The following is a 26149-nucleotide window of genomic DNA, read 5'->3' on the forward strand; positions in this document are numbered from 1 at the left end:
ACACGATCACACACCTGCCTCTGAACCTGTCTGCCTGCAGGCAGAGCTTCCACAGTCAGGGAGAGATAACCTTGAAGAGGGCGGAGCCCTGAGGACTGCAGCGAGCTGATAGAACAGCAGCGCCACACCCACTCAGTGTGTGTGTGTGTGTGTGTGGGTTTCGTCCTGAGAAGCGACTCAAACTAAAAGCGAGCTGGTGAGGTGATGGCGGCACTCTCATGTTCGGCCACGTTGTACTTTGTGTTTGTCTGCAGCTGAGAGGTTCAAGCACACCTTCCTTCACCTGTCTGGGCTCGAGGGTATAACTGGCCGTTTTCACTACTGCAGATTTTAGCTCTTTGAAAACTGTTTACGTTGCCTGTTTGGTCTCGTTCCTTTCAACATTTCATTCGGGCATTTACATGTTTCTATAAATAAATACAAGCCAGTAAAGACAGGAAGGAAGGATAAAAAAAGGATGACACAGGACACAATAAGGTTACATATGTACCTGAGTACACACACCTCCCTCCCCAGGAGTGCATTGCTACTGACTGATTTAGTTGTTTTTTGTGAGGTGAGAAACTGAAGGCTGCAAGATGTTCTCAAAATCTTTCAGTTGGTCTTTTAATACAAATCTGTCCACACAGAGTCAGGATGACGCCGCCTTTTTAAAGAAGGACCGATTTCTTTGAACAACCTCACATGTTTGAATTTACTGTTAATTTTTCATTTTGACATTTTGTATAAACACAACGGTAAATGGCCTATTTACTCGTCCCTAAGGACCCCAAAGCGCTTTACACACCCAGTCATCCACACATTCACACACTGGTGATGGCAGCTACATTGTAGCCACAGCCGCCCTGGGGCGCACTGACAGAGGCGAGGCTGCCGGACACTGGCGCCACCGGGCCCTCTGACCACCACCAGTAGGCAACGGGTGAAGTGTCTCGCCCGAGGACACAACGACCGACGATTCAGAAAAAAACATTGTGTATATTTTTTACCCTAACTCTGGTTTTTATGTGGCCTATCAGCACAATTTAAAAAAAACTGGTGTACAGTTTGAAGTCCACACTCAGGGTGGCTGCATCTTGTTGTTATGTCATCCTAAACTGGCCACAAAGCCCCTTGAACACCACGGCTAAATCTCAAAGGGGCACAAGAAGCCTGGAGACAGCCTGCGAGCCCCTTTCGTAACACGGCAGACCAGCAGGTGCTGCTCAGCACCAAAACCCAGGCAGCTATCACTGCTGCCACACACACTTTAACTGTGGAGAAGCTTTTATGCTGGTTGAGAATGACAACATGACACTCACTGCACCCTGGAAGGTGCTGTGGCCCCGATCACGGCCCTCCATTTATGTGTGGAGGATGGCCTAACAATCTGAATATTATTGTATATTGTATAATATTAATGTCACGGCTTACTATCATGTACATGGACTGTTTGTTATATGTTCTACTCTGTCCGAGCACTCAAAGTTACAACTAATTCAAGCACTTCTTCTAAGCTCTTAGGTGCTCGAACTAACATTCACACACATGGGGTTAGTATCTTGCCCAAGGATATTTGGCATGCAGACTGGAGCAGACGGGGATCGAACCACCGACCTTCTGGTTAGCGGCCGACCTGCTCTGCCACCTGAGCTACAGCCACCCCTGAGCTACCACTCATGTGAGAACAGACCCAGAAAGCCACTGACCTGAGCGACCTCCGGAGCGGCGTGGATCAAGTGCCACACGTAACCGTTCAGCTCGTCCTTCCTCCTGTCAGCCATCGCCTCGCTGCGGGAACGGCCAATCACAAAGCGACTGGGGAAACTGTGGGAGGGGATAAGAGGACAGGAGGAAGGAACTTCTGCAAAGCTCCTTTGTGCACCTAGGAGTGTGTGTCTGTGGGCACACATGTGCGCATGTCAGTGTGTGTGTCTGTGTACCTGGGCAGTTTGGATGAGGGGAAGATGAGCCTCAGTTTGCTGTGGAGTTCCTGAAACTCTTCAAACGTCCTCTGAACCAGCTGCACCTCCTGCTGACCTTCATGCTCCACCTTCACCACAAAAGCCTGACACACACAGACACACACAGCTGGTTACTTTCTGCTTCCCATGTGCTTCCCATGTGCTTCCCACTGGCACGTCTGGACTCACATATCCCTTTCCGCCGGTCCGGATGTGTCTGCAGATGTACAGGTTCTTGATGATGCCGTCGCTCTTTGCCGAGTGGAACCTGGGGGCGAACGACAGCGTGGGGCGCTCCTCCGACGAGGTGAACTTCATCTGGGCCAGATTGTGGATGAAGAAGTTCAGTTTGGTGGCAACGCTGCCCAGACTGGACTCGATCAACCTGCCGGGGTCAGAGGGGTCGTTAACAAAGGCGGCAGGTGTAGCCCGGACGCTGCCAGAGACCGTCTGCAGCGCAGGTCATGATGACTCATGTCTCTGTCCTGAAGGTCGGAGGCATCTGTGCAGGTGAGCCCGCGCCTACCTGGTGAAGTACATGGTGGCGTCAGCCTCAGACTCGTGAGGTCTCAGTGCATCATAGACATACTTCAGGTCATCGAGGTCGGAGAGCTCCGGGATGCCACAGGACAACATCTGGACACACACACACACACACACACACACACGTTTAACTTCCTGGTTGGTTCCTTTAGCAGATGTTGTATTTACTCCATTATGTGAGTGTGCGTTTGTGTGTGTCCGTGTGTGACTGTGTGTCCGTGTGTGTCCGTGTGTGTCCGTGTGTGAGTGTGTGTCCGTGTGTGTCCGTGTGCGTGTGTGTCCGTGTGTGAGTGTGTGTCCATGTGTGTCCGTGTGTCCGTGTGTGTCCGTGTGTGAGTGTGTGTCCGTGTGTGTCCGTGTGTGACTGTGTGTGAGTGTGTGTTTGTGTGTGTCCGTGTGTGTCCGTGTGCGTGTGTGTCCGTGTGTGAGTGTGCGTTTGTGTGTGTCCGTGTGTGAGTGTGCGTTTGTGTGTGTCCGTGTGTGAGTGTGCGTTTGTGTGTGTCCGTGTGTGAGTGTGCGTTTGTGTGTGTCCGTGTGTGAGTGTGCGTTTGTGTGTGTCCGTGTGTGAGTGTGCGTTTGTGTGTGTGAGTGTGCGTTTGTGTGTCCGTGTGTGTGAGTGTGCGTTTGTGTGTCCGTGTGTGTGAGTGTGCGTTTGTGTGTCCGTGTGTGTGAGTGTGCGTTTGTGTGTCCGTGTGTGTGAGTGTGCGTTTGTGTGTGTGAGTGTGCGTTTGTGTGTGTGAGTGTGCGTTTGTGTGTGTGAGTGTGCGTTTGTGTGTGTCCGTGTGTGAGTGTGCGTTTGTGTGTGAGTGTGCGTTTGTGTGTGAGTGTGCGTTTGTGTGTGTCCGTGTGTGAGTGTGCGTTTGTGTGTGAGTGTGCGTCCGTGTGTGAGTGTGCGTCCGTGTGTGAGTGTGCGTCCGTGTGTTTGTGTGTGAGTGTGCGTCCGTGCGTTTGTGTGCGTTTGTGTGTGACTGTGCGTTTGTGTGCGTTTGTGTGTGAGTGTGTGTGAGTGTGTGTCCGTGTGTCCGTGTGTGAGTGTGCGTTTGTGTGTGTCCGTGTGTGAGTGTGCGTTTGTGTGTGTCCGTGTGTGAGTGTGTGTCCGTGTGTCCCTGTGCGTTTGTGTGTGTGACTGTGCGTTTGTGTGTGTCCGTGTGTGAGTGTGTGTCCGTGTGTCCGTGTGTGTCCGTGTGTGAGTGTGCGTTTGTGTGTGTCCGTGTGTGTCCGTGTGTGAGTGTGTGTCCGTGTGTTTGTGTGTGAGTGTGTGTCCGTGTGTTTGTGTGTGAGTGTGTGTCCGTGTGTTTGTGTGTGAGTGTGTGTCCGTGTGTGAGTGTGTGTCCGTGTGTGTCCGTGTGTGAGTGTGCGTTTGTGTGTGTCCGTGTGTGAGTGTGTGTCCGTGTGTTTGTGTATGAGTGTGTGTCCGTGTGTGACTGTGCGTTTGTGTGTGTGTCCGTGTGTGACTGTGCGTTTGTGTGTGTCCGTGTGTGTGTGAGTGTGTGTGTCCGTGTGTGACTGTGCGTTTCCGTGTGTGTCCGTGTGTGTGTGAGTGTGTGTGTCCGTGTGTGACTGTGCGTTTGTGTGTGTCCGTGTGTGACTGTGCGTTTGTGTGTGTCCGTGTGTGACTGTGCGTTTGTGTGTGTGTCCGTGTATGACTGTGCGTTTGTGTGTGTCCGTGTGTGACTGTGCGTTTGTGTGTGTCCGTGTGTGTGTGAGTGTGTGTGTCCGTGTGTGACTGTGCGTGTGTGTGTGTCCGTGTGTGACTGTGCGTTTGTGTGTGTCCGTGTGTGACTGTGCGTTTGTGTGTGACTGTGTGTGTCCGTGTGTGACTGTGCGTTTGTGTGTGTCCGTGTGTGACTGTGCGTTTGTGTGTGACTGTGTGTGAGTGTGTGTCCGTGTATTTGTGTGTGACTGTGTGTGAGTGTGTGTCCGTGTGTTTGTGTGTGACTGTGTGTCCGTGTGTGAGTGTGCGACTGTGTGTCCGTGTGTGAGTGTGCGTCTGTGTGTGTCCGTGTGTGACTGTGCGTCTGTGTGTGTCCGTGTGTGACTGTGCGTCTGTGTGTGTCCGTGTGTTTGTGAGTGACTGTGTGCGTTTGTGTGTGTGTCCGTGTGTGACTGTGCGTTTGTGTGTGACTGTGTGTGAGTGTGTGTCCGTGTATTTGTGTGTGACTGTGTGTGAGTGTGTGTCCGTGTGTTTGTGTGTGACTGTGTGTCCGTGTGTGAGTGTGCGTCTGTGTGTGTCCGTGTGTGACTGTGCGTCTGTGTGTGTCCGTGTGTGAGTGTGCGTCTGTGTGTGTCCGTGTGTCCGTGTGTGACTGTGTGCGTTTGTGTGTGTGTCCGTGTGTGACTGTGTGCGTTTGTGTGTGAGTGTGCGTTTGTGTGTGTCCGTGTGTTTGTGTGTGTCCGTGTGTTTGTGTGTGTCCGTGTGTTTGTGTGTGAGTGTGTGTCCGTGTGTTTGTGTGTGTGTCCGTGTGTGACTGTGTGCGTTTGTGTGTGTGTCCGTGTGTGAGTGTGCGTTTGTGTGTGTCCGTGTGTGTGTCCGTGTGTGACTGTGTGCGTTTGTGTGTGAGTGTGCGTTTGTGTGTGAGTGTGCGTTTGTGTGTGAGTGTGCGTTTGTGTGTGAGTGTGCGTTTGTGTGTGTCCGTGCGTGACTGTGTGTGTCCGTGTGTGAGTGTGCGTTTGTGTGTGACTGTGTGTTTGTGTGTGTTTGTGTGTGACTGTGTGTTTGTGTGTGTTTGTGCGTGTTTGTGCGAGTTAGACACACCAGGCCCAGCAGGTTGAGGAACAGGTGAGTGTGCTTCCGGATCAGGTTGTATGCTTCGCAGCACAGATCCACAAAGTCGTGGAAGCGGCTGGACGGCTTGTCGCCGCCATTGATGACATAAGCCATGTCAGAGGTGAAGACGAAGGGGGCGCGGTCCCTGCACGGGGTACAGCAGTTAGTCAGCTATAAAGGTGAACCGAGGACAGGACAGGTGAACATCTGCTTCTCTCTTACCGTTTGATGTTCCCGAACATCTGGGCGTGTCCCAGGAACTTCCCGAAGTCGATGTGGAACATGTGCCCGCTCGTCTTCAGCATGATGTTGTCGTTGTGGCGGTCGCAGATTCCCAGGACATAGGTGGCCACGCAGCAACCGGCGCACGAGTAGATGAAGTTCTCCACGGCCTGAAAGAGCAGATGGATGAGTGTCTCACACCGACAGGTGTGTACAGGTGTGTCAAAGTGTGCGCGTACGTTACCTTATCGTACTGCTCGTCAGTGGGGTTGTGTTTCTGCAGCCAGTCGGCCAGAGTGCGGTCTTTGAACGATCCCGTGACACCGTGTTCCACCTGGATCTTCCTCAGAGTATCAGCGTGAGGAATCATCTCCACCATACCTGAGGACACACACACACCTGTCAATCACACCTGAGGACTAGGGGCGGGTTTTGATGATCGATTTATCGATTAAATCGACTCTGTCTTGGATAACTTGATATCGATTCATTAAAATCCTGAATTTTTTTTTTTATCATAAATTTATTTTGCCCGAAACGCCAGAATCTCAGGTTAAACCTCAGAAATTCCAACAACCACCAAACAGCTGAAACAGTAAATGAGAGCAGGAACACGGATTCTGCACAAAGACGTAAACACAAAGCGCCGACCCGCCGACGCATCAGAATCAGCGAGCTGTCGCCCCCGACGGCTCGCTGATTCTGAAGCTGCAGGTTTTATATCTCCTAACAACATCGACTGAACCAGCAGCCAAAGACGATCCAAACTACGCTTCATATTTAGCTTCACATAAACATCGTCATGAATCCCTCTGACTGTTTTGCTTCCACAACGATAAAAATCACACTTCATGTAGAGCTCTCTCTCTCTCTCTCTAAATCGATAATCCAAACCCACCCCTGCTTATTACCCAACAGTCCACGGTGTCGGCCGCTGTTTTTGTTTTGTTTACTTCTGACCAGAAAGCCTCATTTCTGCTGTTCAATACTGAACATATGTAAACTTTTTAAAATGAAGCCAAACTGCAAAACGCTGTGTCTGTAATCAAACCTCTGTAACTTTGCTCTGCTTCACTTCGTTTTTGACTGCACAATATTTTCAGGGTCATCTGCTATAAAATCCCAGAACAGGAAAACCTCCTTCATGTGTTTCTGTTTTATCCGCAGCTACTTTGACACAAAGGCCTCTGCTGTGACGCTCACACCTGTGATAAAGTCTCACAGTGTCAGCTTTCTTTTTATAGATATAAAAATATAGATATGTACTGATAAGTGATCAGAATTATAATATTTCTGACTGTCTGAGGCAAAATTTCCCCGATTCGAATTGAATCGAATCAAATTGTGGATCGAATCGATTCTAGAAATCAGTGAGAATACCCGGCCCTACTCAGGACAGGACGCACTCCTTTCTGTCACACCTGAGGACAGGTGTGTCCGTGCTCACCTCGGCCCCTCCCCGTGGAGAAGCACTTAAAGAGGACCATCCTCATGTCCAACCCCTCCTGGATCCAGATCTTGTTCATGATGCGGATCATCTGCAGAGTCAGCATGTCCTGCCTCAGGTCGTCTCCTGACTGCACACAAAGAGAGAACAGCCGGGGTCAAAGGTCAGCTCGCAGAGGTCGCTGTGTCTGGGATCACTTGTAAGGGGCGTCACCTTGAAGATGACACTGATGTTGTCTCCCAGTGGGTCCCGGTTCTGGAAGGACAACTTCAGAGGGACAGCGTTGGAGTTGAAGAACGAGCAGGACTGGAAACCACAGAAGAGGAAGATTAACTTTGTCCAATCAGATACAAACGCCAGCTGGGGGCGTGTCTCCTGTCTTTAAGGTGTGTGCGTACCTGGATGTTGATGCTGGTGACGAGCAGTGCTGGGTTCAGAGGAAGCCTGCAGCTGCTGTTCACCGAGAAGAACTGCTTCATCTCCTCCAGACTGTCTCTGAGGACACACTGAACACACACAGAGACACACAGAGGGACACACACACACAGTATGAGTCTCAGGGTTCAGACGCCTTTTTCAGGGTCAAATTCAAGCAAAAAAAAAAAAAAGGTCTCAGTAAGACCATGTGAAAATCATTCCAGGTGAACTTTAACACCTTTGTTCACCTTTTGTTAAGACATAGAAAAACAAACCACACAAAAATACTGCAAAAGGAAACTGTCTTATATACATAGTGTATAAACTCAAAATGCACATTTCACTTAAAAATTAAGATGTGAACAAATCAACTTGTTAGATATTCTTCTCCTGTTGACCCCCCCAAAGAAAAAGAAATAAACCAGTCTTCTCATCAGATACTGATGCTTCTTTCCTGTGTGACAGAAAATAGGAGACAGATGTTTGTTTTTTAAGTTAATTCCCAATAAAACTATTTTACTGCTAACTACATTGCTGTCTGTATTACTGCTGAAGTCCTAAACGACCACCTTTAAAGTGTTTGTGCTAATAACATCATGTCAGACAGGCCTGGACAACAGCACTGACTGGGAGGCTTTGAACAGATCATAGTTCAATTCAACATATAAGACTCTAAGAATGCACAAGCATCTACTTAAAATTATTGAATTTATCATCTGTGATATTATTATGTACAATTCCAATGTACTTTGTTCATCTCACTTAAATAAACAGGCAGCCTTAAAGTATGAAATATTCATATACAAACACATTAATGTGTGTACTGTCTCAGCGGCTGATTGTGCCCACAGGCCTCAGTGTGAGCTTGAAGACATTTATAATGTTTAAGTAGTTTAATGTGTCGGTGCTGACCAGGAACACAGTGTGAATGAAAGCCGGGGAACTTTGGTAGCACAGAAACAAGAGGCTATTCTTTGTGCCCATATGGATCCCCATATTTCAAATACTCCAAAAAGCTGGGGTCCAGGGTGTAACTGGCCGTTTTTCACTACTTTTGATTTGTTCTCTATATTTCACCTTTAAAAACTGTTTATCTTGCCAATCTGTTATTTTCTCATTTTGACAAACTGTATCAGCACAATTTATCTAAATCCAGACAAAATTTAAAATACGAGTAGAAAGTGATATTTTTGACTGTAAAAACCACAAACATGTTTAACGAATCATTGTCATAACTTGAAATGCAAATAGAAATTGTACATTTTTAAAAATATGCACAAGTTTTGCAAACAAAGTTATTTGGTACTATTTACCTAAAAATGCAGCCAAGGCTCAGACGTTTTTAATATAACCATTTCAAACTATTTACAGAACAATCAGCTGTTCTGCATCAAATAAGAAGGCACTTAAATTATTTATGCAACTCCAAAAAATAGTTTGTGTCACTCTAACACAGATGAGAACAGCACAGGGATAAACCTGCAGGTCTGAGAGCAGCTGTGTCACTCAGCGTTTACACTGCAATCTGCCTTTGGTGGCTTTTGTGGAGATCCAGAAATTCTTTTATTGCTGCCATATAATCTGCATCATTATAATTGCATTAATAACATTCTTTACAGCATTATTCCATTTAATAATATTTCTCACAGTATTGATATTGCATTAAAGTTGCTTATTGAGGATGTTTAGTTAAGGATCCTTCTATTATGTTAACTTTTATTACAGGTACAGTCAGAAGTATTTCATACACATTGCATATTTGTGCTCATTTCGAGTTGATGTTCGGTTCATTAAGGGTTTTAAGCTTCACTGGCGTGACTGTCCAGGTGATACATGCTGAGGGAAACTAGAACATAGAAGGATGATTGCATGCATGCTTACAGTACATATAACACATATAATCTAGGAATGTGTCAGGCCTGAGGCCTTAACTCATTTGGTGTCTCACTATATTTTACTCTACTTGGCGACAGATGACCAGAGTCAATAATTAGCCCCAGAGACCCTGAGGGCTTGAAGTTTATTACCTTGTATGGAAGGTGTTATAGAAAAGAGAAGTTCTATGTCTGTTTATAGCCATTAAAGATGTACAAGATGTACCATTAACTGTGACTAATGTCTGGAACCTATTTTAATCTGTAATTGACGCCATTGGGGGGGGCGTGTACCCCACTGCCTTGTAAGTGTTCACAACATGTATTTTGGTCAGAAGACATAGGCTGATGTTTTCTCCTGGCTGTTAATAAACTCACCGTTTGATTGCACTTTTCTGGGGCCTCCGTGGTTTGTGACACTGCTCTACATTGATCGATTTCGCGACACTTTAAGGCAGCAACTGTGACGTTCACTAGTAGAACTGACACACAAAACAAAACAACGACTACACACTAACTACACAAGACAACACACTAACTTGAGACTCCAAACACGGTAAACCTCACAAATCTCTCATGTATCAAAACTCTCTCTCTCGCTCTCTCTTTCGCTCACTCCTAAAACTTCCCCCTCTTCCCAAACAACCAGATGCCACACAGGGCTTGCAAAATTTCAAACTCCCTGGTAGCCCTTCAGGCAGGGACTCTTCAGTTTTTGGTAGCCCAAAATAAATTTAAGTAGTCCGAATAAAAAAGAGAGCAATTTTTTGATTGATGTTTTGTTTCCTGTTTTGTTTCCGTTACAATATTATACATTAAAGTATAATATTGTAACAGAAACAAAACATTAATCAAAAAATTGTTGAAACACAAATTACAACATTGTATAAAAATTACAATCATCAACTCAAATACTTGGTTCTAGTTGAACAGAAATTTCTATGAACTTGTAAGAACTGTGTGGGACATGGATCAGTCTGTGTCAGATCCTGAATCTGAAATTTCCACTGAAGTCACGGGTAAGAGGCAAGTGGAACCAAGATCGAGGCCGTTTGCTTTTTGGAGTTTGCAAAGACTGCTACATTGTGCCAGTGGTAGTTCACTCTTTGCAACGTAGTAGCTGTTTTAAACTGATTTTCAGGTTTATTTTTAGTTTGTTATTTGCAATTGGTGTTTGTTCTGGGAAAGATATTGCAGACTGAGCAATAATGCATTAATGCATTTCTCATGGGTTCTAATGGGGGCTTTCTTAAAATGACTGGTCCCAGTAACAAAGGCGCTTGTCGACTCAGAAATCGAGGGAAAACCAACAACACACCCGGCAGAACATCATGTTATTTACACGGGTGCACATAAGTGGTCCGCATGTGCGCATTCGCTGTCAAAATAAAAGACACGCACCAGATAAGAAGTTGCAACGCGCGTTTGCGTCCATAAAAAAGGCACTGTTTTTGTCCGCTAGAGTGGGATTTTCACGGCACATTCCACACCACATCTCTGTGCGTTCATCATTTGTTTGAAGCCAGCTCACCTCCTGCAACCACTTGTCCGAGAATACGCGCTTCTTTTGTGGTTCGGACTCCTTCTGACATTTCTTTGGAGGTGGGGGAACATCACAGTAATTGCTTAAAGGAGCTTCTTCGACATCTTTAAGAGTTCTAAACAAATGTCTGTCCTCCTCCTGAAAATCTTATGTACGCAAACACGCGTTGCAACTTCTTATCTTGTGCGCGTTTTTTATTTTGACAGCGAATGCGCACCTGCGGACCACTTATGTGCAGCCCTGGTTATTTAGCTCGTCATGTTGCAGCCACAGAAATTATTTTGTCCATGAAACCATAAAGCTGCACTTTCTTTTTGCCTTATAGTCTGATTTGTCATAACTTTTCCGTTTTGTGGTGAGCTTTTCTTTGGCTGTCACTTCTTCACCCTGACCTGTTTTATTTGACTCAGCAGAACTAAAATATATATCCTGCTGCTTTTACACACACACTCACATCACGCTCAGCGATTCTCTGTGTGATCAACCTCTCACATGTTTAAGCTGCGGGAGATTTCACTTGTCATGTTTGCGTAGTAAGCTAACGATTGATAAGACGATGTCAGAGGAATTGGTGCGCAAATTATCGTCACTCACCAATCAGTGCTGTCGCTCTCTATACACAGTTCGCAAAGTGAAAGCAAAAAACAAGCGCAAATTCAAACACGATTTCAATATGTCACATATTGACAGTGGCTCACCGATGCCAATGACATAATTACCCAGCTACATTTCCGAAAGAATGCAAAAGCATTGACATATATTTTTCCTTCCTACGATAGGCCGACGGGCAGGGCAGAGATAGATTTTGGTAGCCCGACTGGAAAAATCGCTAGCCCCGGGACGTCGGGCTAGCGATTTTGCGAGCCCTGCCACATGTTGCCATATCATTTTTTTGATTGGTCGACGTGGTACATTTTTCCACCAATAGGGAAGGAGTGTTTTTTCTTTTTTCACCAATGACTGTTGTTTTTCACTCACAATCAAAGCGTGTTTGCTAGCGCTCTCCTTAGAAAACGCCGTTTTTACCGTTTCTTCCCGGAGTAAACGCCACTGTTGTATTCAGAAAAAAACAAAAAACATCGGTTTTACGTGGCCTATCAACACAATTTAAAAACTGGTATATAGTTTGAAGTCCGCACGTTCGACCCAAGTTGAAATGGAGACTCTAGGTCCGTCGACCCCAGAGGGTTAACCAGAAAGCCTAAGTTGACTAGTTATGTATCGGGCTAATGTTTAAAGCTTTCACTTGAGTAAATTAACTCATATCACTGCTAAGTAATGTTAGCTAAGTTCACAGCATATTCCATAATAGCGCTGCCATACTGCATCACACTCTGTGCGTTTCAATCATTTCTCCAGCGAGTTTGATAGTTAGCAAAATAATAATCATAATTTTAAAAATAGCATGTGTAACGTACACGTACTGGAAAATTATTTACTAGGACTCACCTATCATGCGACTGGAGAGCGCAAACTCCGCCATTGTTGTTTTCCATCAAACACTCATTAAAACAGCGACCTACAGGTATGTTAGCACACTCATCCCCGACTGTCCGAGGGGGGGGCGGGGTCACACGGTGAAACAGACACGAGGCAGCCAGGCGGGGAAATTTTGCGTCTACATTTTGCGACTCATTTTATTTCTCTGTCTGATAAGAAAACGATTCAACCAGTTATTTGTGGTGAATGAAATACACTTTCAAGCACTTTTAAGCACCACATCTGAAATTCAAGCACTTTTCAAACCTTGAAAAGACAACATTAAAATTCAAGCATTTTCAAGGATTCCAAGCACCCGTACGAACCCTGTAGTCTGTGCTGCCCCCTGCTGGACTATCTGCACTCTACATGAAGTCTTTGTTGATGACCTCAAACGCTGATGTCATAAGTAATGGCGGCTCAGCATGTGTTACACAGTCAGAGGAGACCTCGTATCCACTGTGCTGAATGAGGGAGCAGCTGAAAAGCCTTATTTTTTAAAATAATCAAATAATTTCAAGACTGGAGCGATGGTTCAATTTTACAGGTGTGTTACAGGTGAACGAACACGCCTCACCGGACGTTTGCTTTCTGCCCTCTGACACAAACTGATCAGAGGACAGCAGGACCCCCCCAACACGACAGCATGAATCTTGATATTAGTTTTGATCCGGTGAACGAGTCATCTGGACCGTCGGTGGCGTCATTACCTGTCTGCTGGATGGCGTCGCCTCTCGAACTTTGTGAGCCACCCTGGCGAGGATGGAGACGAGCCAGCACTGCCGGTCAAACTCCTCCCGGAGGCCCCGACCAACGCAGCACAGCAGCGCAGCGAGGAGGTGCTGATAGCGAGCACTGAACTGACTGTCCTGGAGGTTATCCTTCAGCAGCCTGACGCACACACAGACAGACATGAGCAGTTGAGCTCAGAGACGCTAGATGTGACTGAAGTGGACTCGGGGGGGCGGACTCACCAGAACAGGTAGTGAGCGACGCGAATGTCCCCGATGGCTCGCCGCAGGAGGAATCGAACCAGAGAGCTGTCCAGGTAACACTCGTACTTCAGAGCCTGAGACACAGAGAGAGGTTACAGACATCAACACCCACTGCTCCGCCCACCTGCTGCACTTCCACCTCTTACCTGCACCAGCTGAGGCAGGAAATCCAGCAGCTCCGGGTCGGAGATGGAATCCATCCACTGGACCGCCGTCCTCCTCAGCTCCTGATCTGGGAACCTGAAGCACACGCGATGATGTCACACTCAGCTGGTGAGAACTTTTTCATTATTGTTATCATCACACCTGAAGAACAGAGCTGCCCGTGTTTTACATCAACAAAGCGATAACAAACCATCACCACCACGACCTGTTTCAGACATTATTGCCAGCAGAGACAGAAACACGAGCAGAGAACGTACGAGGCATGGAGGAGGCCCAGGGCGTCCAGGTGACCCAGGCAGGCCCACTGTCTCAGCAGGGCGTAGATATCTGGCAGACACGCCCACTCCCAGCAGGGGGCGCTGGCCAGAACCAGAGGCAGCGCGGCGCTCTCAGCCTGACAGAAGGCCTTCTTCTCCCACAGCAGACGCTTGTCCTCCACCGTCAACCTGCAGACACAGCTGCAGTCTCACCACACCTCAGCTCCATTATGGCCCGCCCCTCAGGACTTAATGCTTATGGACTAATCCCAGTCAGAACATGGCTGTATCCCAATTCAGGGTCTGCAGCCTTAAAGTACGCAGCCTTACCGGTCCACAAGGGCCGCGTACTCAAAGACCGCTAAGGCCGGAAGTGCGAGGCTTGTGAAATAGGAAGGTCTAGCCCCCGTCGCGCTGCCCAGGTTGCCTAGCAACTATGATACTAACAGCTGGAAACGTTTCATACAGCTTTGTTTGACAGAAATGAAGGAGAACACATTTTGTTCATTTGTTTCTACATGAACTCTGGGTGATTTAATAAGTATCTGAGGCTGAGACCACAGGACTGTAAAACATGATTGTTGGGCTTCATTTCTGTGCTGAACAGTCATTTTAATATTAGTTAGTAAATAACAATTAGCTAATGTTGTTCATGATACTAAAGATTCAACCTGCAGTTATTTATATTTCCTGTCACCTTAAATCTTCACTCAAAGACGAGTATCTGTGACAGTGTATATATAGATGTATTATATACATAAGAGAAATATTGTTCGTTTAATATGTTGGCATTACTAAATTTGGCTCAATGCTTACATATATGTGTAAAAACAAAATGTACGAGCTGTGATAACTGTTTCTGATAGAATGAAGAGTAGACTGATATATGAAATATTCCTTTATTGGGGGAGAAAATCAGACCATGTCATAACTGCTTTAAGTCACACAGAATAGATATCAGAGCCTTAAACAGGCTGACTTCTGCTAAATGGGTCAAACTGGGCAGAAAGTCTACAAACACATAACATCCTTATAGAATATGATGTAACACTATAGATCAACTTAGCTCAGAATATATAAAGCACATAAACAATTACAGCAATATGATGCAACAAACACAGCAGCTACTGATCCAAAATACTCAAAGCTTCGTAGAACTGAAACAAACATTTATTTTAGCTCCATTCTGCTGCTGATACAGACTTTAGGTTTCTGAACATTAAACTTGTTGCTGCCTTTCATAGTGTGTAACTTGAAGGCCCTGAGTACTTTCTCCCACACTGAAAACACTGGATGATCACATTATTTGAACATTACCTAATAAGACTGATTCAGGACAGACAGTGATGTTAAACTTTCCTAGCAGTCCTTCACAAACAGGGAACAGTCTGTCTATTCTCTCCATCTGTCAGCTGCTGCTGGCTCTTCCTCCTCCTCTTCCTCACACACTGCTGAGTTTGTCCTGGTGGATCATCAGGGCTGCAAAGCCTCACAGATGATGTGCAGCAGTGGGTCCCTCAGTCTGTCCTCACTCTGGACACTTGCAGTCGTCACACATGGAAATCAAATGTGTGATAAGCTGCAGGATTCAAACACAAGTGTAACTTATAAACACATGTTCATACTTTTATTCCACAATCAGAGAGAAAGAAACAGAGAGAGAGTGCAGGACAGACAGACAGGTGACAGTCTCAGGTGTACACACTGCTACACAACAGCACCAGAGAAGGAGGATTTAGTGTTTGTGTTATTACGAGTGCTAAACAAGAAGAGTTCCAGATGGTCCAGTGGACACATGTGTGACTGCTGTGATTAAAGCATCTTTCTTTCAGCTTAACGAGTGAACCGTCAGCTCGTTCAAACACACGTTAAAGTCCGTTTGGCTCGACACCACCGAACAGAGGCAGCAATATAACATAGCTGACATTAACAGTGCAGTGAATCCTGCTTGTGCCGTGATGTTCAGGACTGCAAACCGAGCAGCATCACTGACTTTCAGCTTGTTGTGTTTGTGGATATATGACTGACTTTAATTATCCATAAAATCATCACATCCTCTGTAAGATTAAGGTCGACTATTGAACGGCGTATATTTTGAAGTAAAGGCTTTAAAACCAGGTTAGTACAAACATCACTAATGTCACATAACTTTGCCGACATGTGGCCAACAGTAATGTTTTAATGTTCTTCATTATTAAACATTTGCACATAAATAAGTGACATCATATTCAGTACTTACTTTTAAATGTTTGCTCTTTGGCCGCTCCGCTTCAGCCGTCCGCTGTTTTTTTTCGGCAAAATTATCCACACCCACCGCCGCGCTATGAAATCTGGGATATGTTGGGCCATGGAGGATACACCAATCCATCCTTCAAATCCGGAGAAATTAAGGACGCATTTGAGGGCCGCATTTCAAGCAGCCTTTGAATTGGGACAGCCTTCGTTGTGTCGCTGTGACGTAATCGGCCTTAAAATGCAGCCTTTAAGGCTGCAGACCCTGAATTGGGATACAGCCCTTGAGAGTGTGTGTGTGTGTGTGTGTGTGTGTGTGTGTGTGTGTGTGTCTGACCAGAAGAAGGCCTTCTTGTGCAGGACGTCCTGCAGCTGTATCTGGCTGATGGTGTCCAGTCTGGAGAAGTTGTATTGAGGGCAGAAGTCTGCAGGAGGCGGCGTGCTGAAGCGCACCTCGAAGGATGATGTGGGGAAGTCCACCTGAGAGGAAGCAAGGACACACACATGCTAGTCTCTTGGCCTCAGATACCTGCAGGTCTGACCTCAGCTGAACTGAGTGTATAAATAAAGAAAGGGGCACACCTGCATCCAGCACACAGGTAAGTAGACACGTTTCATCACCCATCCTGGTGACTTCTCTTTGGACAATGAAAACGTCGCCTGAACAGCTGATGAAACGGCTCAAAAAGCTGCTTTTTTACAGGTTTGTGATGTCACAGACTATTCAGGTGCTAGCAGCTGTGGCGGCGCTTACCTGTAGGATGACGCTGTCCGGCTGGCTGAAGTTGGGCGAACTTGTTCGGGCGTTTCCGCTCCTCCCCGGGGTTGAAGGCCACAGACCCAGCAACTTCCTGCCGCACGTCAGCACGCTGCACGTACACACACACACACACACACACACACACACACGTAAACACAGCTCTATAATAAAGATGATGATGAAGAAGTCACGCCTCTCTCGCCCTTTGTTTTTAAATCTGTTTCCATTCTCTTTCCACTCTGGACTTTCAGGTAAATGTGAGGAAGCGAGCTGCTCCTGGGAGGAAATGACATCACAAAGCCTGTGTAGGAAGCTGCAGGACTGAAGGAAACATTTGTTTGTTCAGCTGTGAGCACGAAGTGAAAAAAAAAAAAAATCAGGATGGACACACCACAGGGGAAGCGTAGCTTTCATTTTGTCCTTTATATCAAACATCCTTGAAAGAGTAGTTGTCAAACAGCTAACAGATCATCTGCAGAGGTTTATTTGAAGAGTTTCAGTCAGGTTTCAGAGCTCATCACAGCACAGAAACAGCTTTAGTGAAGGTTACAAATGATCTTCTTATGGCCTCTGACAGTGGACTCATCTCTGCGCTTGTCCTGCTAGACCTCAGTGCAGCGTTCGATACTGTCGACCATAATATCCTATTAGAGCGATTAGAACATGCTGTAGGTATTACAGGTACTGCACTGCAGTGGTTTGTATCATATCTATCTAACAGACTCCAGTTTGTGCATGTAAATGGAGAGTCCTCTTCACACACTGAGGTTAATTATGGAGTTCCACAGGGTTCAGTGCTAGGACCAATTCTGTTTACATTATACATGCTTCCCTTAGGCAGCATCATTAGAAGACATAGCATACATTTACACTGCTATGCAGATGACACCCAGCTCTATCTGTCCATGAAGCCAGATAACACACACCAATGAGTTAAACTGCAGGAATGTCTTAAAGACATAAAGACCTGGATGGCCGCTAACTTTCTGCTTCTTAATTCAGATCAAACTGAGGTTATTGTACTCGGCCCTGAAAATCTTAGAAATATGGTATCTAAGCAGATTGTTCCTCTGGATGGCATTACCTTGGCCTCCAGTAACACTGTGAGGAACCTTGGAGTCATGTTTGACCAGGACATGTCCTTCAACGCACATATTAAACAAATATGTAAGACTGCTTTCTTCCATTTGTGCAACATCTCTAAAGTTAGAAATATCCTGTCTCAGAGTGACGCTGAAAAACTAGTTCATGCATTTATTACTTCCAGGCTGGACGACTGTAATTCATTATTATCAGGAAGTCCTAAAAACTCCCTGAAAAGCCTTCAGCTAATCCAAAATGCTGCAGCAAGAGTCCTGACAGGGACTAGAAAGAAAGAGCAGATTTCTCCTGTTTTGGCTTCCTGTTAAATCCAGAATTCAAAATCCTGCTCCTCACATACAAGGTCTTAAATAATCAGGCCCCATCTTATCTTAATGACCTTGTAGTACCATATCACCCTATTAGAGCACTTCGCTCTCGCTCTGCAGGCCTACTTGTTGTTCCTAGAGTATTTAAAAGTAGAATGGGAGGCAGAGCCTTCAGTTTTCAGGCCCCTCTTCTGTGGAACCAGCTTCCAGTTTGGATTCAGGAGACAGACACTATCTCTACTTTCAGGATTAGGCTTCAAACTTTCCTTTTTGCTAAAGCATATAGTTAGGGCTGGACCAGGTGACCCTGAATCCTCCCTTAGTTATGCTGCAATAGACGTAGGCTGCTTGTAAGATCTACTGTACAATATAAAGCACCTTGAGGCGACTGTTGTTGTGATTTGGCGCTGTATAAATAAAACTGAATTGAAATTGAACTCTGGCTCAGGGACGAGTTCCTGCCCCAAGAGGAGGAGTTTAAGTATCTCTGGGTCTTGTTCACAAGTGATGGGAGAAGGGAGCGGGAGATCGACAGATGGTTTGGTGCTGCGGCTGCAGTGATGCGGACGCTGTACCGGTCTGCTGTGGTGAAGAGAGAGCTGAGTGTAAAAGCGAAGCTTTTAATTTACCGGCTGATCTACGCCCCTACCCTCACCTATGGTCACGAGCTGTGGGTAGTGACTGAAAGAAGGAGATCGCGAATACAAGTGGCAGAAATGGACTTCTTCCGAAGAACAGCTGGCCTCTCCCTTAGAGATAGAGTGAGAAGTTCGGCCATTCGGGAGGGGCTCAGAGTAGAGCCGCTGCTCCTCCACATCGAAAGGAGCCAGCTGAGGTTGTTTGGGCATCTGACAAGGATGCCTCCTGGGCGCCTCCTGGGCGAGGTGTTCCGCGCATGTCCCACCGGGAGGAGACCCCGGGGCAGACCCAGGACATGCTGGAGAGAATATATCTCTCAGCTGGCCTGGGAACGCCTTGATGTTCTCCCGGATAAGCTAGAGGAGGTGGCTCGGGAGAGGGAGGTCTGGGCTTCTCTGCTTGGGCTGCTGCCCCCGCGACCCGGCCCCAGATAAGCGGAAGAAAATGGATGGATGGATGAAAAGGACCTCAAGGTTTACTTTAAACATGTGAATGAGGTTGAATCTCCTCAAACCTTCATCAGCTCACAGAAACAGAAAACAAGCAGGAAGTCTGGATTTAACCACATCCCAACTTCATGTTTCACTTCAGTCAAACATGTTTCGGCAATTCAGATTCATTATAGACGTCAAAGTCAGCCAAACATCTGGATTGAGCTTACCATCATCCTCCTCCTCGCCCACCTCTGGGTGGGTGTGATCACCACCATTGGAGCCACCCCTTCTCCAGCATTCGTTTAAAATGGTAATGCTTCTTCTCTGCTAACCTGTGTTCCACCTAATTCATTGATCGACAATTATCAAAGAAAATCAAGACTGATCCTCACCTCTTGCAGTTGAATGCAGCCCCTCCCTTCACTAGCGGCTCAACGCAGCCCCTCCCCTCACTAGCGGCTCAACGCAGCCCCTCTCGTCACTAGCGGCTCAACGCAGCCCCTCCTCTCCACCAGCGGCTGAACGCAGCCCCTCTCGCCACTAGCGGCTCAACACAGCCCCTCCCCTCACCAGCGGCTCAACGCAGCCCCTCCTCTCCACCAGCGGCTCAACGCAGCCCCTCCTCTCCACCAGCGGCTCAACGCAGCCCCTCCCCTCACTAGCGGCTCAACGCAGCCCCTCCCCTCACTAGCGGCTCAACGCAGCCCCTCTCATCACTAGCGGCTCAACGCAGCCCCTCCCATCACTAGCGGCTCAACGCAGCCCCTCCCCTCACTAGTGGCTCAACGCAGCCCCTCCCCTCACTAGCGGCTCAACGCAGCCCCTCCCCTCACTAGCGGCTCAACGCAGCCCCTCCTCTCCACCAGCGGCTGAACGCAGCCCCTCTCGCCACTAGCGGCTCAACGCAGCCCCTCCCGTCACTAGCGGCTCAACGCAGCCCCTCCCCTCACTAGCGGCTCAACACAGCCCCTCTCGTCACTAGCGGCTCAACGCAGCCCCTCCCCTCACTAGCGGCTGAACGCAGCCCCTCTCGCCACTAGCAGCTCAACGCAGAGCCACCCTGAGGTCTTTTTGAAGGATTTCAACAATACTGAGTACTACAGCGTTACACAACCGTTAACCTGGGCGGAGCCTTTAACTCTGAGCATGTTATTGTACCTGCTCTGTGTTCTACCCTACACTCTTACATTACTGTAACCCTCACTCTCTGAGTGACCCGATAGAAACATTTCACACGTTATAGATCAGCATGTCATTCACTACAGTGTAAACACCACCCATCACTTTGTGGCGCGGCACCATCACCGACCTCAGATAAATGGACCACATGCTGTGTGTTACTTTTAATGCTATCAAAATGGTATTGTAGTATTTTCCTGGGTATCACATCAAACATAAAGCCTGAATACGGCTGAATAACATCCAACAGCATTTATTCAAAGTTTCTTCTTCATCCGCCTGTTTGAGGTTTGCGTGGATGGATGGTGTCTGAGTGTCATGTGACTCACTGTCTGAAGTTGAAGAGCGGCATGGTGACCCAGCCCAGCGCCTCGATGCTGCGCCGCTGCTTCCCCTTCTCCTCAGCTCCTCCGGGGGGCGGCAGAGGGCTGGCGTACAGCACCACCGTTAGCTGAGACTCTCGGGGCAGCTGATTGATCTGCACGGGGAAACACACCCTGCAGGGGATATGGCGAGGGGGCGGGGCTTAGCGTTTTTCCCAACAAACAAACAGATTAAAGTTTATTCATTCAAAATCAAAGACATCGCGCACACAAACACACACACTTGCAGAACAGGAAATTCTTACTTTTAGCATCTTATTAAACTCAGGTAAGGTGTTTGCAGGTGTGTCTGATGCTTCTGTCTGCTGGAATAGTTTCAGTGATGCAGTCACTCTGCTGTGCCGTCAGGTGTGCGTGCGTGTGTGTGATGTCACGGCTCTGACAGGTAAGGGTCAGGTACGTACCTCTGGTCCCAGACCACCAGGTGGAACAGGTATTTGCTGACCGACTGCTTGCTGGTGTGCTGCGGTGCACAAAGCTCCGCCCCTCCGTGAGTCAGAGAGCAGGACAGGAAGAAGCATTCATAACTGCGACCAATGACAGCAGGACAGGCGAGTTACTTGTGCAGCACATATTCACACCTGTCCCCAATCACAGAACCACCTGAGTTTCTTTATTCTTTTCATAGAAGTGTGATTTAGTCAACACGCCTCCAACCCAAGCTGTGCGTGTCTGTGTGTGTCTGCGCGTACGTGCGCGTCTGTGTGTGCGCGCATGTCTGTGTGCGTCTGTGATTGAGGAACAATTATTAACGACAATGAGAGAAGAAGAAGAAAGGAAGCACGGAGCGCTCAGCTTCTTCTTCTTCTGCTGCTGCTTCCACCTGCAGGTGGAGCTGCACTCACAGGAGACCCCCACCCCCCCAGCACCTCCTTCACGAGCAGATAAATCTATCCCAGAATCCTCAGAGAGCACCACCATGCCCAAAAAAACCTGGAGGTTATGCACGTAACTCTGATCCCCTGAGGTGCAGTCCGGAGGCACTCCTTTTGTTTGCCGTTAGTTCACCTTTGGTGTGTGTGTGTGTTGTTTGGTTGTGAGCACCACTGAGTCGGCACTGTGCGACTCCTAAACCTGCAGCACTGACACAGGACGCCCCCCTTTAGCCTGTGGGCGGGTACCTTTTGAGCTCCTTACCTGGCAGCCCACGTGATGGGGATGCGGTGGGCGGCGTAGATGTTGAAGGAGAGGATGTTGGTGATGAGGCCAGCCTCTTGGATGGGCGCCGTGCAGCAGTGGCTCTGCGGCGTCGTGTGGAAGTTGGCATTAAATGTGCTGCAGTACAGCTCCACTAGATCCAAGATGGCTGCCGTCAGCTTCTCCACCACTTTCTCTGTGAGGCGACAAAGAAGCCAGCGAACCATTAGAGCGTCAGAAGAAGACAAACCGGGATCGTCACTAACTTATTAAACAGAATCAGTTCAAAGTCACTCTGGTAGTGTCCTGACTGTGGGGGCGGAGTTACAGCCCACAGGTGTAGCTCTACCCCTACAACCAGGTCGCTCTGTTCGCAAACTGAGTTTAGGTACAGATGTAGCTCCGCCCCGAGGCACACCCAGGAGAGGTCAGGTGTCCAACACCTCAGAGAGCTGGAGGAGATGCCTGGGAGGGGAAGGCCCGCGTGACCCCAACAAAAATGTAAAAAAATTATTAAATGTATTAAAGAAATGAATTAAATGCAACGAAGTGACATAAAAATGTGAACAAATTATTTATCCATACGTTTAACCCTTTAAAACCGGTCGGAGCGGGCACGCTCTGTTTTGCGTAACTATTTTTAAATCGCGGTAGCACTGCAACCACGTAAGCTAGCGCAAAGATTTTTTTTGCATATGAAACCGGAGGAGTTGTACTTACATCTTATGCCATCAGCTTGTCCTCGGTCACGGTTTCCTTCCACATATAGCTTTGCAAAAACTGCATAAAAAGCGCTTGCAGGAACAAAAACATAATATTCCAGAAACACGCTTTGCCGATCCGATCAGCTGTTCGTAACACTTCCTACGTGGAATAGACGTCAGAGCGAACTTTCACATGTCCGCCATTACCTGCCCAAAACCGGAAGTGACATCATTGTCGCGGAAATGTAGTTTTTTTTACCATCAGGGCCTCATGAGCTTATACTGGTGTTTTTAAAAGTTATCTTTGACTTTCTGACTTTCTGTGTCGTTTCTGGGATGCTTAGGACTCATATTGCACTGCTGGAAATAGTTTATTTTGATGCATATGCTGCTTTTTTGCAAATTTGCATTACAATATTTATTTTCGTTTTTCCTGCAGTATATAAAAATTGGTATATTTCAAAAATAAAACTATGAAGACACTCAAAATAAATTTCCTGTGGTGGGAAACTATTTTGTGCAACTTTTTTGTATTTACAGTTTTGAGGGATAAGCCTCTTAAATTTCTCTAACTAGAAATATATGTCAAAAAAACAAAAACGATTTTACATTTTTTTGTAGTTTATTGCACTTTTTTTGCAATTTATGTAATTACTATGCACTTAATGCATACATATTATCAAAATTTGGGCTATAATGGTTGTATTGATGTATAGCAACTTGAAATGCTCCCAAAAATGGCTCCACAGCATGTAAAAATATAATATAAGCTCTGGCGGACTTGGTTCTATGGTAGGTCTTAAAGGGTTAAAGAGAGCAGGCCTTTGTAACAGAAAACCATGCTGGATTTGTGGACTGTAGCGCAGGTAGTTTGGGTGAAGCTGGACTTTTCTCAGACGTTTTGTTTAAAGGGGACATGAAACATAAATTTACACCATGGAGTCTGTCCCGGTCCTTTTTGTCTCATTTTGATAACGTTCACTTCGACTAAGTTGTGTCTTCGTTGTGTGTAACGCTCCTCCACATCCCATGCTCTGTGGATAGCGCTTCCTGGTAGCTTCAGGAAGGTGTTTTTCCAAACTGTTCTGACATCTGTTCCTGACGATCTTTGCCGGTCGATTTGGGTTCCTCTCCAAAGGAAACGGAGAAAACGGGCAGGTGTATCAGTGAGCTTCAACGTAGCGGCTTCCTCGACAGCTAATGAACCACTTTCACGGCATTTCGCATCTCCCCCCGTAGAGGTGGTTCCCTGGAATCTCCGCCCTTCCCACCCGTCCCTGGTCTTGATTAGGTTGACTCGTATTCACACCTGATTGCTGGTTAACAGCTCCCTCGTGAGTTCTTCTCCTCCCTGGACTTGGGGTTTTATTCTCGACTGAACCTTGATTCTGGTGAGTTAAGCCCTTTCTCAGAACTCATCGCTTCGGTCATTTTTCCAAATCCCTGTGGCTAACTGGTCATGGCGGAGGTCTTGCATCCATTTTTAAAGCCACTGATATGTATGGCAGTTCTGAGTTATCACTACTTTGATGGATCTGTATTCTCCTGTGCTGTGTGCACTTGTTTATTGTTCTCCCGAGTTTAACAAAGGTTTTATTCTAGACTTGTTATCTGGGGTCAAGTTCTTGGGGATTTTAACATCCATGTTTGCTGCCCCACAAAACTCGTGTGATTTATCAGACATCATCTCTAATAACAGCCACAGACCCGAGTCTTATTTCACCATTAATTCAGTTATTAACCCGTCACACAGTTTTCTGAAAACCTTTGCTGCTGTCAGGACTCGCATCCCTCCAGTTTACGAGCCTCCTGTTCCCCTGTATTCTTCAGCTGTTTTCAGTCACTTTGAGCCGTTTCTCTGGGCACTCTGGCTGAAGTAGTTTCCCGTCTTAAGCCCTCCGTGTCTCACCTCGACATTATCCCCACTCGCCTTTTCAAAGAACTCGTTGACACTCTTGCACCAAGCGTGCTATCCATTATTAACACCTCCCTTCTAACAGGAACAGCTCCAGCTGATTTCAAACATGCCACAGTGCAGCCAGTTCTCAAAAAGGACTAATCTCTAAACTCCCTTTGGTGTCCAAAGTCCTGGAGGAAATGGTCTTCCTTCAGCTCCAGGCTTTTCGGACCTCTGCAACACTCGACAGCTTTAAAACCTGCCTGAAGACACATCTTTAACTTTTAGTTTCTTTGTTTCTGTCATGTCTTTGATTTTGTGTTTTGTCAGTTTGTACAGGACTTGACGCTGAGCCCTGCTCTCAGACACTGACACAGGTGTAACTCCGTCAGGCTGGATTTAAGAAACAAGAGCTTCAAGTTTAAAAAACAAGTTCAGCGCCATTTTCTGTCAGTACGGAGATGTGACGTCACCAGATTGGAGGGTAATGTAGTGACTAATGTGAGTCTGTTGACCCCAACCAACCAAAGCTTGGTGCCCCCCCAGTGCATCCTCTTAGTGTTCCCGAGGCTGCTTTTACAGCGTTTTACAGCAGTCAGAGCTTCCTGTTAGTACGTACCTCTGTTCTCCCTGACAGCCAGCACTGATGCATCCTGGGAGGACAGATGAGAGACTGTCAGTGAACAAACTCACACCCTCACCTGCTCTGAGCCTCACTGAAACACACGTTTACCTTCAGGACTTTGGGCTGCAGGCGACAAGGGCACGCTGGGAGCTGGTTAAGGGCCGAGGTCACGTCGGGCGTCTCCACGGCAGCCAACGAGCTGCAGAGCGCCTTCACGGATTGGACGAGGCGCTCCACATGCAGCGGCAGCTCCACCTTCACAGACGACAGAACAGAGAAGGAGGAGGAGGCTCAGCGAGCAGCTCAGAGTCTGACTTTATGTTTTCATGAAATCTCTGATAGTCCGGATTCAGTTTAAGCTCCGCCCCTTCACATTCATGAACTCAAACCTCATCAACGTGAACACAAGACGGAGCGCAGCGCCACACATCTGTGTGTGTGTGTGTGTGTGTCACCTCTGACAGCAGGAAGGACTCGGCCTCGTTGTGAAATGTGTCGAGCAGCAGGGTCAGAGCCTCCCTGATCGACAGACACAGATGTTATCAGTAAATCGGTGATTGATTGATCAGCTGTTGGAGGAAATCAGAGTGCCTCTGCGAGCTGCGGGCTCCGCCCCTCACCTGGTGACTGTCTGTTTGATTGGACGCTCCTGCAGCAGGATGCTGTGGTTCATGGTGGACGCCGTCTCATCGTCATCTTTCTGTAAAAACAAAGACTCAAATCATGCAGTGGCGTGACGATGATGGCGATGGGTGACCGGGTCACACCCTGGTTTATATGCTGTGTGTGTGAGTGAGTGTGTTTACGTGTACCGTGCGGGCCAGCTCGATGCTGATGGACGATCTCTTGACGAGGCACAGCCGGACATCCCAGTCGAACTTCAGACACTGCTGAACGAACTCGAGCCCACCCAGAGTCTGCGTGCTGAGATGCACAGAAAGGCACACACAGGTCACAATACTGCTTCCTCTAAGAACCCCTCCACAATAAAAGCAGCTGGACAAATTCACTCACTGAGTGGATTTCTGAAGCTTCACAGACTTTGGACCCAGCCGGTTTAACAGGTGAGGGTTCTGACTGGCTCTCATCGTATCTGAG

General features: G+C 47.2%; 1 protein-coding gene across 1 annotated transcript in view; it reads right to left on the reverse strand.

The window, feature by feature from the left end:
* pik3c2b (phosphatidylinositol-4-phosphate 3-kinase, catalytic subunit type 2 beta) overlaps positions 1–26149 on the reverse strand; it is a 46468-nt gene that overhangs the window by 7782 nt on the left and 12537 nt on the right. Inside the window, exons 6-29 of the mRNA XM_084929677.1 lie at positions 25864–25975; positions 25672–25751; positions 25507–25570; positions 25160–25306; positions 25046–25079; positions 21826–22021; positions 21093–21215; positions 20635–20802; positions 16639–16753; positions 16222–16364; positions 13653–13841; positions 13377–13470; positions 13210–13304; positions 12946–13126; positions 7321–7428; positions 7136–7228; positions 6923–7052; positions 5720–5856; positions 5476–5645; positions 5242–5398; positions 2470–2579; positions 2133–2328; positions 1923–2047; positions 1689–1806 (exon numbers count right to left, since the gene is read on the reverse strand). Of these exons, the coding sequence (XP_084785803.1) occupies positions 1689–1806; positions 1923–2047; positions 2133–2328; positions 2470–2579; positions 5242–5398; positions 5476–5645; positions 5720–5856; positions 6923–7052; positions 7136–7228; positions 7321–7428; positions 12946–13126; positions 13210–13304; positions 13377–13470; positions 13653–13841; positions 16222–16364; positions 16639–16753; positions 20635–20802; positions 21093–21215; positions 21826–22021; positions 25046–25079; positions 25160–25306; positions 25507–25570; positions 25672–25751; positions 25864–25975 (3085 nt within the window). The remainder of the gene's footprint in view (positions 1–1688; positions 1807–1922; positions 2048–2132; positions 2329–2469; positions 2580–5241; positions 5399–5475; positions 5646–5719; positions 5857–6922; positions 7053–7135; positions 7229–7320; positions 7429–12945; positions 13127–13209; positions 13305–13376; positions 13471–13652; positions 13842–16221; positions 16365–16638; positions 16754–20634; positions 20803–21092; positions 21216–21825; positions 22022–25045; positions 25080–25159; positions 25307–25506; positions 25571–25671; positions 25752–25863; positions 25976–26149) is intronic.

This window comes from Perissodus microlepis, chromosome 5, assembly GCF_051167445.1.
Source record: "Perissodus microlepis isolate ML-2025 ecotype Zambia chromosome 5, ASM5116744v1, whole genome shotgun sequence".
In the NCBI taxonomy this organism is placed as follows: Eukaryota; Metazoa; Chordata; class Actinopteri; order Cichliformes; family Cichlidae; genus Perissodus; species Perissodus microlepis.